Genomic DNA, 15,705 nt, shown 5'->3' with positions numbered 1-15,705 from the left:
CTTTTCTTCTGTTCAAGAAAGGTCTTGTTATTCTGACAGCCATTAACTGTCTAGTGCAGAAAGCCATTTCAGTAAAGGACATTATACTTCCATTCCCATCTTATGTTTTTTAAATACTGTTAAATTGTTTTAATTCACTGTTTTATTTTAATATGACAAGTTAATAGTTTTTGAATTGTTCTTCAGCACTGCCACTAAATGGTTTGTAGCAGCATTTTGTTTTAATTCATGTTGTAAACTGATCAGGGTTTTTGCACTGGGAGATGTGTGGGGCATTGAACAAGCAAATTAAACAGTTCGCCCAGGCTACAGTCCCAATAAATGCTGTACATTTAGTTGCCAATTATTTACTGGCTATTGGAGCACACGACTCCCTTGCTGCAACAGCTCCACTGGCTGTCACTCTGTTTGTGAGAAGAAGAAAAATGGCTGGTTGTGACCTGCGAAGCCCCACACAGCTCTGGCCCAGGTGATGAGAAGGTGATCATGTTCCTATGAGATCATGTCTGCCTTCTGAGATATTACTATTCTTACAGGCTATTGAACTCCATTCCTGGAGGACTCAGACTTGTGTCCCACCCCCAACATCCCCCAAGCCTTTCACAGGCAGTTTCAGATTATTTCATTTCATTGGGCCTTTGAGGAGACTGATTACGCAGAGAAAAAGGGGTCTTCCATGTACTGTGTTGCTTGTATTTCCTATTTTGCTTTGCAACAGTTTGCTTTCAATGGCCTTTGATGTTATGGATTTGTTGTATTATATTTTCAAAGAAAAGATTCCCCCAGGCAGGAAGAAGCCAGGACATGAAGTTGGCAAGGCCATTAATGCTAATCAAGGTGATTAATTACAACTTTTAGACTGGGCTTCAACAGACAAGAGTTCTTTCTCCCACCCTGGACCTTACACAGATATATAAACCTTCCTTGCTTAGTTTTTCCAATATACCTCACAACCTCTGAGGATGCCTGCCATAGATGTGGGCAAAACGTCAGGAGAGAATACTTCTGGAACATGGCCACACAGCCTGGAAAACACACAACAACCCTGTCATTCTGGCCATGAAAGCCTTTGACAACACATTGTATCTGTTTTCATCTTTGCAAGCTAGCTTGATTTCCAGATTTCAAAGGTGGAGTTTAAATGATCATCACTACTAACATAATATTCATCATCATCATCATCATCATCATCATCATCATCATCATCATCATCATCATTATCATATGATTTTTGTGTGTCAGGAGCAACTTGAGAAACTACAAGTCGCTTCTGGTGTGAGAGAATTGGACATCTGTAAGAATGTTGCCCAGGGAATGCCTGGATGTTTTGATATCAAATGATTGCCACTGTCGTCATCGTCATCATCATCATCATCTGAAATGATCACCACTATCATCATCACCATCATCATCATCTTTTTCTTCTTCATTATCATCATATGAAATTCAATCATCAATACACAAAATGCAAAAACAAAGATGTAATGGCACAGGATCAAAGGATCCAGCATGGAGATTTTTATTTCAATCCTGGCCTTCCTGTTCTCAAACCAATGCCATTTCCCAAAGTCAGGGCATGAACCTGTTTGGTACAAAAATACAGCAGTAGGTAAGACATCGCCTTCTTCTCTCCAACATTGCAATGTTGTCCTAATTGCTCTTGCAGGAACGCCAATTCTCCTATAACAAAGGTAGGCCATTCTCTGACCCAGAGCTTTCTGCCAAAACTTGGCATACCTGGAACTGCTCAATAGAGCTATTTTACTTCAGGTTTTTTTCCCCAAAAGAGAAAGCTGTGTGCTTCCATGCTGCCCTTGGCAAGGGTCTGAATTGCCAATCAAGATTGATAGGGAGTTATTCAGCAATCACCTCAGTAATCGAAATGATTTCAAATTTGCAGGACCAGAAAAACTGCATTTCAGTATACTCAAAGAACTTGCTGATGTACTCCCTGAGCTACTCGCCATGACTTTTGAGAAATCCTGGAGGGCAAACATCATCCCTCCCTTCAAAAAAATAGAAGTTCTAGGAAACCTGAGACCCGTCAGCCTGACCTCAATACCAGGAACAGATTACACAGGAGCCTGTTTGCGAGTTCCATAATGACGATGCCCTGATCTGTGGGAGTCAGTACGGGTTTGTCAGGAACAAATCAAAGAAATCTTATATCTTACTTCAATCAGGTCACTTGTTTAGATGTTATCTATCTGGATTTCAGCAAAGTATTTGACAAGGTCCTGCACAATCTTTTGATTAACAAACTGAATAAATGTGGAATGGACGGGAACACAGTCAGACAGATCATAGAATCATGGAGCGAGAAAAGACCGCCAGGCCAGCCAATCCAACATCAATCCATATCTGTTTGGGAAACTGTGCTCAGTCATTATCAATTGCTGTGCTTCAAATTGGAAGGTGGTCTCAAGTGGAGCGCCTCAGCCCATTCAGGTATGCCAGTGGAGCTTTCTATCCTCCTGGCTTGAAAACAGATCTTGGCTCTGGACTATGGTTCTGAGAGTCCCCTAGAACAGGATGGCCAGAAAAGTCCTGCTTTTCCAAATGCTGGCTCTTTTTGATCCTCCCAACAGCTCCTCAATGCCATTTCCTCCTCTCGGGTCCTACACTCCCTCATGTACCTGCCGCCTGTTGTTTCAACTTATACAAGGGTTGAATGAAAAGTAATGCCTCCACCTTTGTTACTTGGGTTTGGATGGGAATATTTTAATAAATCAAACACAGAAATAATCCTTAGAATGTGATCTTTAACTACCACTATTCACTTTTTAACATCATCACCAGACAAATGGATACATTTCTGCCAACGACGAACACGTTTTCTGAAGCCATCACGGAAGAAGTCGATACTCTGTTTCCGCAACCGGCGTCTCACAGGACCCATAGTGCACAGATCTTCCAATAGCCAAGCAAAGCAATAATGTGACCCACACGTTCTTGTGAAATGCTGATTATGCTTGAAATTTCTCTCTGAATGATACAATGATCGTCCTGAATCCATTTGTCAACCTTTTGCTTGTGAAACTCAGTGGTTGCTGTCACAGGACGTCCAACTCTTTGCCTGTCACGCAAGTCAAATGTTCCCACCTCAACATCTTTAAACTTACTCGCCCAATGATGTACAGGACTCACATTAGCACAATCACCATAAACAGCTTGCATTCTCGGATGAATCTCCTTTGGGGTGACACCTTCTGCTGTGAAGAATCATAGAATCATAGAATAGTGGAGTTGGAAGAGACCTCATGGGCCATCCAGTCCAACCCCCTGCTAAGAAGCAGGAAATCGCATTCAAAGCACCCCCGACAGATGGCCATTCAGCCTCTGTTTAAAAGCCTCCAAAGAAGGAGCCTCCACCACGGCCCCGGGGAGAGAGTTCCACTGTCGAACAGCTCTCACAGTGAGGAAGTTCTTCCTGATGTTCAGGTGGAATCTCCTTTCCTGTAGTTTGAAGCCATTGTTCCGTGTCCTAGTCTGCAGGGCAGCAGAAAACAAGCTTGCTCCCTCCTCCCTATGACTTCCCTTCACCTATTTGTACATGGCTATCATGTCTCCTCTCAGCCTTCTCTTCTGCAGGCTAAACAGGCCCAGCTCTTTAAGCCGCTCCTCATAGGGCTTGTTCTCCAGACCCTTAATCATTTTAGTCGCCCTCCAAGAACTCAGTGACTGCACTTTGCTTATGTCGCATTGACCGACCGTCTGTGCAGGGTTCCATACTTCGCACTTTAACAACACAACAGTTCAATGCTAAGGCTTTCCAACAAATGGAACTAACTGTAGAGGAGAGACTACTGAACTAGCCAGTACCTGCCGCAGACCAGGACTGCCATCTGTTGAGGAGTTACGAAGGTGGAGGCATTACTTTTCATTCAACCCTCGTAGTAGTTGCGAAGCTAAGCAGTCCCTTGAACCTTGAACTTTCTAGGACATTGGACCTGCAGAGCCTTGACCATCCATCCCATCGCTTCCAGTCTGGGGCTGCAGAGGCAGAGAGAGCTTGAAAGCACACCATGTATCTACTCTGCCTGCCAAGGGCCATGTTGAGGGACTGGCAGAGCTCACCACGATGCGACCAACATCAAAAGCAGGGCACAGGAGCATCACCGGAGGCCAGGCATTTGCCAACTGCTAATAGCAACATAATAATGAAGGCTCCTGGCAGCAAAGAAGCGGGACCTGGGCAGCGGAGAGTCAAAGGGAGCCCCTCCGCAGGCCGTGCTTGCTTTACATCTGAACGAACGAACGTGTGGGCTTTGCAATTTCAGTCTTCAGACAAGTACCGAAAGAGGGGCGGGGAAGGCTGATTGATGCTGGAAATGCCGTTTTTGTTTCTACCCAACGTGTAATTAAACTTGTCAAAAGGAACTCAGCAATAGAGGATGCTATTGAGGTAAATAGCAGAGAAAGAGACAAAAAAATTGATGAGGTTGCTTGATGCATAAAAAATAGTGATCGTGGCTACAGCAAGAGCCAGCTGATTTCGCTGACCAACAAACAGGCTTCCAAGTCACAGAAAAGATGGGGAGGACTTATGGGCAGCCCCATAAGTGAAGGAAAAATGTGTTACTGCAGAAGACAGGGCCCTCTAAATCACTGGGCATTTTTTTTACTTGAGGAGATGAGAATCAAATGGCTTTCATGCAGCCCTCAGGGTTTTTTTTCTAGACCTCAGACCATTCTCATCCTTCCAATGACCACACAATGATGAGAGAATTTTGGATGAAAAAAAGGAACTGCCCAAGAGCAGAAATTCTCCTTTAAGACAAGATGCATTATTCCCATGCTTTATTTTGCCCCCTTGAAAAATAGGTGGGAAGGGGGAAGTCTTCTGGGTCCTTCAGAAGAACCTGGAGACAAAAAAATGGCCTGCAGATCCCTTGAGCTCACCCACCTGTCAATTAATTTGCATAGATCAGAGTATGAATGCAGAAAGACTACTACCATATTTTTTCGACCATATTAAGAAAGCACAATGCTTTGATTGTGGATTCCTGAAAAGCAAGATGGTGTTGGCCTGAATATATTATTTATTTACTGTATTTATACCCTGCCTTTCTCCCTGTGGGATCTCAAGACAGCTAACAACCATACAATCTGATTCCAGTTTAAGACAAAGCAAATGCAAAAAAAAAATAAAAACATTAAATAGTACTGTGTGGATACAAGGTTAAAATACAGCTAAAAGATAATAAATACAATTAAAGTTATGTTTAAAACTCAGAATCCCACTCACAACCTCCGCAGCAGCATGCCCCCCGTTCTCCCCCAAATGCCTGCTGGCACAGAAAGGTCTTTACCTGAAACTTTAGGGTTCCATGATTCTAAGTTATTGTGAAATTCTGAGGCTGAAATCCATGGAAGTTTGGACATGAGCACTGCATAGTGGTAGAAGGCTAGAGTGGACTATCTGCTAGGAAGGGAGGCTTCAGGTGTAGTTCAGATTGCAGTTTAGCCTGGACTGCCCATCTCTGCCAACTCATTGACTGTGCTTTTAGTGATACATGCAAACACAATTCTACCTTGTGTTGTGAATGCATTTTGGGGGTGGGGGGTATTGCTGAGGTTGAAATGCTCTTCTGAATGACAGAAGAGAACTCCAACCCCAGGGTACTATGTCACTGCAATAGTTGCCCTCAGTGGGCATTGCACTGCTGATGGAAAGCAAAGGGGAGAGATTGCCTTCTTTATTCCATAACAAGATGATATCACCCGTAGAGACCTCAAGAAGATCCAAGTGGATCTTGGCAGAGGAAGCTCTCAGCAGGTGCCTGGCTACAGGGACAGAGCCAGACAGCTTTGTTTCTAGTCTTTGATCAGACCCACGTTCCACCAGCCACTGAATGGCCATATGGAAGGACTATAAAAGAGACACAGCGAGTCCAGTGGCTGGTGAGAGGGAGTCACAGCACACGACAAATGTTTTGCATCTGAAAGTTTTAAGCTATGTGCAATCACGTAGGATCTTAACTAATCTGTGTTCCCTGGCTAAACTGAAGTTGGACTCAAGGGAAGGAGTCAGGCCAAATGGGCACCAGACAGTGACAGAGCTGTGAAGAGTCTACTGTCAACACCATCAACCCATCTAATCTGACTCGTAAGAGAAGACATACCTGCATGGGTCTGTCAATACGTCGCCGCAAAGCTCGCATCCAGTGAGCCCGGCCTGAGTAAATGCACATATGTGGTGGGAGGAATGGGATTTTTTTCCCCAGTTCTTTGTTGACCAGAGTGAGCTCGCCGTTGAACAGCATGTAGATGTCCACTGTTTTCTTATCAAAGGTGCGTTTGATGGCCTGGGAGACAAAAAGAGAGTGGGATGTGCTTTTCCATGCTGAGAAGCAGAGTGCCATCTTCCTTTTCTCAAGAGAAAAAGGCCACTGTTCAGGGTTCCCCACTTCTCCCGAGAACCTCCTCTCCACTGCTTTCCAGGCATTTAGAAGAAAAGCAACCCACAGATCTAACAATTGGCTCACATAGTGTCTAAGGCAGTGGTTCTCAACCTGTGGGTCCCCAGATGTTTCAGCCTTCAACTCCCAGAAATCTTAACAGCTGGTAAACTGACTGGGATTTCTGGGAGTTGGAGTCCAAAACACCTGGGGACCCACAGGATAAGAACCACTGGGCTAAGGGATGCTAGAATCTTTCTAAGACGATCCTGGTGAAGATCTCAGTCATTAAAGCTGTGCCCAAAGACCACAGAGTCACTGAGGCTACCATTGAGGCAAGTGTGGAGACCTCACACAGGGGGTGATGCTGTTTCCTCTCATCTGAATGGTCAGCTTGAACCCAGCCCTGGATTCAGACAAAAGGCAGCAGTTGCCTTGGCTGTACCTCTCGTGCAGACAAATGCTGGAAGATGTCTTGGATCTCCACCCCACGCTCGGCATTTTGCACTGTCTCGAAAGCTGAAGTCATCAAGTTCTGGGTCATCACCTCTAAGTCTTTGACGCCAGCACGGAAGCTGTGGTCCCCATGAAATGCACAGAAAGAGAAGAGAATGTGGTCAGGAAGACAATGCCAGGGAGTCCCCTTTCCAGTTGTTGCCCTCCCAACCTCTTTTGTACCACTGCTACTCATCAGTGTTACTAAGGATTGGTGCTGATCCACGTAACATTTGCTGCCTGTCCCTGGTGTGATACCGGGGAGAAAAGAAACAGTTGTAGCCAATGGACACAAATATGTCAATTGGCATATTATTGTAATACCTTGCTAGTCCCTCAATAAGACAGCCTAAGAAGTACTGCTCTCTTCCTCCATGCTTGCTCTTTCTACTCAACTTGTCTAAGAGAAGTTGTGGGCTGCAAAAACAACTCTGGGGGACCACATGTGGCCGCAAAAGCAAAAACTATGGAAAGGCAAGTCCTCCTCCTGCTGAAGCCAACACTGCCAATCCTACTTTTAAAGACTGGTGGAGGCATCTCTCACCGGTTGAAGTCCTCATGCCAAGAGGTGTTCTTCACATCCAGGATTCCCCCCTTCACATTGCGGAGGTTGTTGAGGAACTTATTGAAGGTCTCCTCTGTCTCAAGCATGCTCCTGGTCATCTGGGGGCCCCGCTGGCCAGAGAAGCAAGGCAGGGGAGTCTGCTTGCCATCTTCCCAACGGGCAAAGTGTTGCTGGCTGTCACAGACCTATGGGGCAAAGATGCCAAGGTTTGTCATCACCCTTGAAAGTCCCCACATTTCTCCCCATCTCTCCATACTGCAACAGGTCCATGGGAAGACAACCATTAACAAAGCCCTCTCTACCTTAGGCAACTTGATTGTTTATTTTAGTTTATTCATTCCCCACTTTTCTCCCAATGGGATTCAAAGTGAAACCACATCCTAAGTAGACATCCAATCAGATGGAGCAGACCTTCAGTACAAAAGAACCAGCTTGGATCTCAACCTGTTTACATTTGCCGGTCATATCAGGCCTGGATTCCTGGAAACTTGTATGAGACAAACCAGGGAATGTACAGCAGCGGGGGAGATCTACTTGGGTGAAATGCCACCTACCTCCAGGAGGTCCTTACAGCGCTGGACAAAAGCATCGACTTGGGCAAAGATACTGGTCTGATCCAGGACCCAGCCCTTCCCCGAAAGCCTGTTGGGAGAGTCTCGTGGTTAAAAAAGTTACAACTACCTCCCACCTTACCACATTTAAGGCAAAAACTGCAAGTCTGTCCAGAAACTGGGGGCAGGCAGGTGATGGAGATCGCATAGAGATATTTACTAAATGTATAGATTTCAGAAAAACAAGACAGGGTGGGGTCCAAGCTTCCTGGGAAACGACACAGACACTGACATACAGACAGTTGGCTCCCCCTGTTTGTCTGTATCTCCCCCCTCCCCCCCCCCCTTGCGCATCACTACGCATGCAAGAAGCTTCTGAAGAAATCATCTAATCAAAGAGCTCTGGGAACACGCGAGACCCTCACCCCAGGAGCAAGGCTCGAGTGCCTAATCCAGGCCCAGCCGCGCCTGCCTTCCATCAGAGCTTCTTGCATGTTAAATGTCTTTATATCTTTTATGATATTGATCCAGCCCCACTAATTTGAATTTGAAGCAGACAAGTAACACTTAGACTTAATTGTCAAGGACCAGGCACCCACTTAAACCTGACATCCCTAATCATAATGATGGATTATGTTGCATTATTTCTGAAGTACAGCTAGGAGAATCAGGGAACAGAAGATGGGGCCAGGACTGGAGTGGAGCCGGTGGAGCCAAGGCTCGGCTGCCATCAGGATCCGGAGGAAGGGCAGACAGGGGCCATAAAAAGCAGGCCCACCAGACACTCCTGTCTTTCCAGCTCAAATGGCCTCTGCTCATCAAGGCCCACAGTTTACAAGGAAGGCCATTTCACAAAGGACAGAATTCGCCCATGCAATCTGTATAGCTGGCTTCCTGCTCAGAAACCACTAGGGCTGTTATGGTGGGGAGGGGAGAAAAACCATATAAGGAAGAATCTAAGGGAAGATGGAAGAAACCCCAGGTAGAGTTGCTTTTCAGATATGTGAAGGATACTTTGAAAACAATCCTTTTCCAGCAAAATCCAAAGTTCACAAGCTTTACTGACCCACCTAAAAAGTACAAAATTGTAAATTATGCAAGTTTTCAAAGCTTCATCAGACAATGTTGATTTGGTCCCACTATGGTCAAAAAGGGTTTGGGAGTTTTTGGAAACGACACATAAAACCTTGTGGCTTATTCAACCATGCCATAACTGACAAAGGTGTACGCTCCCAAAGTTTTTCTCCCCAAAATTGCGTTCACTGTCCTGCTTATTGTCTCAGAAAACCACACTTTCCCAGATCCGAGCTGAGGGAAGATAACAAAGACCCGACTCTTTGCCAAACAGAGAATGAACTTGCACGCACACATATGTGCATGTGCCTATACGCACACACTGAAATCAGCTTGCCCCAGCCTCCAGGCCTGCTGGGATTGTCTGCTAGAGCAGGAAGATCTAAAAGCCTGCTCTCATAAGAACTCAGATGGGATCTTTCAAATGGAAAGAAGCACAAATACAATTGGACTGGCAGCGAGGCAGCCAGCAGCCTGCGAGAAGGCAGGGCCGTGACGGAGAAGGAAGGGCTTTCCTTGGCACGCCGATCCCCATGAGAAAACCACAAATCCACTTCTATTTTCTATTCGCCTTTGTGAGGGATCATCAACACAATGATCATGTGTAGACTCACAGAACAACTCCTGGAATTTTCAATTAAAGTAGGGATGGGGAAAATACGCATGTTGTTCATAGGCAACATGTGGCCCATTCGTTTCTTTTTAAAAAAAATCAATGTTTTTGTCACAGATATCCCCAAATATTCCTTAGGAGGTGTGAGCAGCAATTCTACCAGATATTTGACACCTGTGATGGTCACTGTACATCCAAGAGAAGTCCCTTTTCCCAACTGGATGTGATGCACACAACCTTGGTGTTGCTACCTATTGGAAACAACGGCCTCACCTTGTCCAAAAATAGCATAAAACATGATTAAATTACCCACACGTTCTTGAGGGATCTCCTAGGTCCCCTTGTGGCAAGTGCAATCCTCCAAACACCTGACATTTGCCCATCTGAATTAAAGGACCCAGGAGTGTTGTCTTTGCCATGTGGAGTATGGCACTGGGCTAGATGGATCCATGGTTCTCATTCATCACAATTCAGGATTGAGTTCTCCCAGATCAACTCCCAACCACATCCTGGAAAAGCTCCTTTACTTGGAAGACCACTCCCACAATCCTCTAGGCAGCAAGGCCAATTTGGGAGCTGTCAACAACAAAGAACTCCTTTTCCAAACCCTGCTCCCAACACATCCTTGGTCTCTTACTTGTTGTGCATGTAGGCCGCATGCTGGTAGCAATCTTTCCATGATGACATGCAGGAGATACATCCGTGAAGTGTCTGCCGGGCAGAGTTGATATAACCCTCAAACAAGCGGTCCAGGGAGATGTCTTTGCAGCACATCTGGATTATTTTGTTGCTCATCTAAAGCAGAAGAGACACTGCTTGAGGACCGTCCTCCTTGCCATCTTTTAGCTCAGACAGGCAACGAGATGCCACCAAATGTCTGAGACTGCCTTATCTTGCCAGACAGTAAGGCAGTCCCAAAAAATTTTACTGCCCGAATCAAAGCAGCACATCCTATGCCCACTCCAATCACAATGCTTATTAGCCAAAGCAGGCCAAGTTCCTTTGGCACACATTTTGGCTGAAAATTGCCCAAACATCTCATCTGGTGATACAAATAATTAAAAAGAAATAATTGACCATTTGCTCAATTTTCATGACACTCCAATCAGCTGCTTCAAATAGCAACCGCACAGCGGCCAATAGCAAAGCCAGCTCTGCCAAATTCTCCCACATGGAATTGATGATAATGGCTGCGGTCTAAACATTCCATATTCCAAGGATGGTGGGATGGGATTATGAGGAGAGCCCTTTCAGTTATGGCACCCTGGTCCAGAATGCATTCCCCAGGCAGGCTTGGCTCCATCATTTGATTCTTCAAGGCTTTTAACAGCTGGTTGTCCTTCCAAATACCTGCCTCGGCTGATGTGGTATGACCCAAGACTGCTTTTTGTTGGTGTAATTTTTTAACTAACTCTTTTTCTCACTTTCTTATTCTTTTAAAACAACTTTTTGTAGTTTTTTTTTTCCTGACAGAAAAGGTGTTTGGAAATGTTTGTGTTAGAAACAGAAAGAAATGGAGTGGTGTTGTGAAAAAAGAAGCAGCACCAGCACCTTTCGAAAGAGAGCTGTGACTTTTTCCCGGCTGTTATAGTACGGAGAGTTGACCCACACAATACGGACGAGGCTGATGAGGTGAGGCAGCTTTTCGGGGATATCTTTGGGCCGCAGCGTAGAAAGCTCTTGGAATGGTTCTTTCAGGATGGAGAGGAACTGGAGGTTGGACATGGCTTGCTCTGACCCATCCTGCAAAAGGAAAGCCAAACAAGCAATCAGTGCAACCCAGGGCCAATGCCAGTCCCAAAAGCTCAGTGACACAGCTCTTTGGTCCGCTCCCTTGTGAGCCCATCAGAAGCCTGGAGAATCCTGAATGAGACCAAACCAGACCCACTTGCTTGGGGTATCTCTTCTCTACTTCCACACCTAATGTACTCACCTGTATTTGTTTGGATAGTCGCTGGAATGGGGCAACGTAGGAAGACTTGGACAAACTCAAAATGGATTCAATGTGCTTCACCCCTTCTTGGTAGAGCTGCTTGCTGATTTCTGAGAGATCGGTGCAGCGGTTCCTCCAGAACTCAATCTCCTCCAGCGGGCCCGAGCTCTCCCTGCTCTCCACAGCTTCCTGGGCCCTCAACACCTCCTTGATCTGGCGAGTCCAGTGAATCATTGAAGCTGGAACAAAGTGGATCAGTTAATGGGAAATCTACCCAGGCCATTCCTTGTTGAGGCACCTGAGCAAACCCTCAGTGTTAAAAACTCTGACCAGATCTAAGAGTAAAGGGCCTCCCCATTACACGATTTTTGTTCCCGAGATGTCATTTCCTAATTGGTTCTATCATAAAAACATGAGAAAAGTTTATGAAACTGCAGAAACTTTGTTTTTGTGGAAGGGACATCCTGCAGCACACTTTGTGATAGTTTTTCAATGAATATCTCACAGCGTCTCAACCAATTCAACATAGTTTGTGGCAGCCACAAAAACTAAGTTTCTGGAGTAAAACGACAAGTCCCGCTCAATTAAACAGAAAACAGAGTCATAGAATCATAAGAGTTGGAGGAGACCCCATGGGCCATCCAGTCCAACCCCCTTCCAAGAAGCAGGAAAATCACATTCAAAGCACTTTCAAAACAGGAATAACACTTTCAAAACAGGATTTTTTTTCCCCAAATTTCATTACATAGTGTTATATTGTGGAGCCCGGGTGATGAAGTGTGTTAAAGCACTGAGCTGCTGAACTTGCAGACCGAAAGGTCCCAGGTTCAAATCCCGGGAGCAGAGTGAGTGCCCGCTGTTAGCTCCAGCTTCTGCCAACCTAGCAGTTTGAAAACATGCCAATGTGAGTAGATCAATAGGTACCGCTCCGGCAGGAAGGTAATGGCGGAGGTGTCTACGGACAATGCTGGCTCTTCGGCTTAGAAATGGAGATGAACACCAACCCCCAGAGTCGGACATGACTGGACTTGACGTCAGGGGAAGCCTTTACCTTTTTTAGTGTTATATTAGAACAAAGAAAGTAGTGTCAGGATGGACAGCCTGCAACTCTCATCCCTCATTCCTACCTCTGTTGGCTAGGGATGATGAGATGTGCAATCTAAGAGCATCTTGGATTGCAAATGAGATATTTCCCATCTGAGACCTGAGGTTGTTCAGTTATGTTATGGCTTAGACCAGGCCACTTCTCAGTTTGCTAACCCATATCGCGGGCTTGTTCCATTTCCTGCATTAAAAAAGAATCCACCCTGCTGGCCAACATGTTGCCATGAAAGAGAAGGCGGTGCCAACTCTGGACTACTGAGTGACACAGTCAAAGGAAAGGGGGAACAAAGCACATTTTAGCCTGGACCTGCAGCCACGTCCACATGATCACAGGCTTCCGTTCTACAACCCAGCGCATGCATCAGCTCCTGTAATGTTTTACAAAAAGGCTGAAACTCAGGAGGGGCCTTGAGCAAGTTCCCCCAGCTCTTTGTACTGCCTGTCTGCGTGACTGCGAATGGAGTCGGCGTTGCTCCACCTCCTCCAAGACAGCCTGCTAGAGAAAAGCTCTATTCCCTCTCTGGAAATTACAAATGATTTTTGGAATATTGTCATGCCTGAACTGAAGACAGACTTCCTGAGGGAGAAAAGCCGAGAAATTTACTCCCGTAAAAAAAGAGATAAGTGTGACCCAAGCAGAAATAAAGCGGGTCCTTTGGGGAGGGGGGAACATCCCTCCAAGAGGACCTGGTGCCATTTGCTTTTGTTCCATGTGAACGCACACTGTTTTGAGCATCGATGCTTTTATGTCTCAGCACCGTGTTGCTCTCCTGTACAACAGCGTGGAACACAGCAAGTTCTTTGTCCTAAGCATTCGATATGCGAGGCACTGCCGCCTGCCAAAATGCACTGTCATCCCTGCTCTTTAATATGGGACTTTGGTTGCGGAGTCTGGCCTGGTGCAGAAATTGCCTTCTACTTTGCGGTCTGTTCTCTGATAGATCCCAAATGCATCAAGTCCAAGTGCATTGTGGGGAGAAGCCAAAGGAAGGAGGCGCGCCACGGCTGAGTCGCAAGGGACGGAGGGGTTCTCCTGAGGCTTCAGAAAAGAGAGACCCCCCAAACACTGCCAGGTAAACAAGGCCCTCCCTTGAAGCAGAAATTCTCGGCGGGAGCACCCCGGCTCCATCTGCAGAGAAAGTTTTGTGGCGAAGGGAGCTGGCCAAGTTTGCTGCCTCCCCCTGCTCTCCGAATGGAAGCGGCTAATAGCTCCAGAGCAGCCACCTCGGAAGAGTTAGTATCGCAGCGTGGAAGCGGCAGTCTCTGTGCCAAATTACAGGGGTAAGACAATCAGGCAGCCCAGGGATTAGAATAGCCAAGTATCTCTAAGTGCTTGATAACAGCTGAGGTTTTAGTCACACAAGAGACGACCCTGAGGTAGCCAATTGGATGCTTAACCCAAGCATGCATTGCCATGCAAAATATCCAGGCATGGGAAGATTTTAATGCGCACAGCACAGGCTGGGCGCTGCCAAGCACACAGGCCTCTCATTATGGGACAATCATGTGAATTTCAAATCCTCCATCTGTGTTCGGCAGTGGGGGATTTTCTCCAGAACGCTTCCCAACTTTGAAAAGGGGCTCATTCCACTTCAGTCTCCTTACATTCCCCTACTCCAAATATAATATAATGCAGGAGTTGCGCCAGATATGACTCCTGTGCGCTCGCCTGCTTTTCGTCGTTGTTGTTTTTGAACCTACCAAACTAATGGAAGGGGCGATAAGAACTCTCTGGGGTCTGCTTCTCTCACCCCACATTTGCACAAGGCTGGACCATGCTGAAGAGCTCTTGCTTTCAGGCCAGAAAACGAGTCAATTAATACCTGTTGTTACTAAAAGCCTTTTTTATTTTCCCTCATTGTTACAGCCAACCGTAATAGCAATTTATTTTAACACCACAAGCAATGCAGAAGGAACAAGGAGCCAGTACTTCCAGACCCCAGAAGAAAATCAACACACAACCATACAATGGCTTTGGCAGCTTTCCGCACCGTACGATAGCAAAGGTGTGTTTGCGGTCGTGTGTACATCTGTGCTGTGCAAAACTGGAGCCAGGCCCCAATCCCTGAAGCATACAATTCTAATGATGTATCAGACTGAATCGCCCCCCCCCCCCCCCAACATGCACACACATTAGTTGTAGCTACACAGAGACATTTTCTGAGTATGAATTCAAAGCATAATGTGCAAGACGTTTCCCAGACAGCCAGGCTGTCGCGGAGGATGGGCACTACAGCCGCAGCTTGCTCTCTCAGTGGGCTCCTGCTACCATTTGCATTAGGAAGAAAAGGACAAAATAACCCTCTCCGTGAGTCACACCTTTGCGGGGTTTGGCTTTATCATTCCTAATAGAGACACGCGCACTGCATAATTCAGTCAACATCTTTTCCCACTTGTCCGTCGCGAGACGTTCAATTGAATTTGCGCAGGGCGGAACAAACGAGCGGCTGCTCCCGATCTGACTGGCGATTCCTCTCCTCAACATTTCTTGCCCGCAGGGCAGTAACGCAACCGGAGGCCCCTGGGATGCCAGGGAGGGAGACATGAACAAGGACACAAGGCCACGCCAGGCAGGGTCCCCAAGGGCCAAAGCAGGCAGAGTGGCACTGGGCCTGCATCTTTAAACAAGGGGAGTGCCATGCAGGGCTGTTGTGTGTGCATCTCTGACTACCTCTGTGCGTGGGCCAAACCCTCCCTTCTCATTTGCAACTTTCCTCCAATTTGGCCCACTGCTTTTCCCCCCTCTTTTTTGCTGCTCTAAAATCCATGCCTCCTTGAGGTTATTTCTCCTCCAGCTTGGTTCAACCCAAGCTCCAAAGCTCTGGAGGACCATATCACGTCTGTTGCAAAGCTGAGAGTATGTGTGTCATGGCCAGCAGCTTCCAGGAGTCTGCCTGGCCTAACTCAACCACTGCTGAAAGCATTCTGAACAATGCTAGTGAAGGGTTAACCATAACTCCTCTGGAAGA

At 46.3% G+C, this 15,705-nt stretch overlaps 1 protein-coding gene across 1 annotated transcript in view; it reads right to left on the bottom strand.

Moving 5' to 3' along the window:
• Window positions 1–15,705, bottom strand: part of dnah2 (dynein axonemal heavy chain 2) — a 125,946-nt gene that overhangs the window by 86,618 nt on the left and 23,623 nt on the right. Inside the window, exons 7-13 of the mRNA XM_062984167.1 lie at window positions 11,633–11,871; window positions 11,251–11,442; window positions 10,337–10,494; window positions 8,016–8,103; window positions 7,441–7,646; window positions 6,847–6,976; window positions 6,126–6,308 (exon numbers count right to left, since the gene is read on the bottom strand). Of these exons, the coding sequence (XP_062840237.1) occupies window positions 6,126–6,308; window positions 6,847–6,976; window positions 7,441–7,646; window positions 8,016–8,103; window positions 10,337–10,494; window positions 11,251–11,442; window positions 11,633–11,871 (1,196 nt within the window). The remainder of the gene's footprint in view (window positions 1–6,125; window positions 6,309–6,846; window positions 6,977–7,440; window positions 7,647–8,015; window positions 8,104–10,336; window positions 10,495–11,250; window positions 11,443–11,632; window positions 11,872–15,705) is intronic.

Source organism: Anolis carolinensis, chromosome 6 (assembly GCF_035594765.1).
Source record: "Anolis carolinensis isolate JA03-04 chromosome 6, rAnoCar3.1.pri, whole genome shotgun sequence".
Classification (NCBI taxonomy): domain Eukaryota; kingdom Metazoa; phylum Chordata; class Lepidosauria; order Squamata; family Dactyloidae; genus Anolis; species Anolis carolinensis.
Note: the sequence above shows the minus strand (reverse complement) of the source record. Positions and strands in the feature narration are given on the sequence as shown.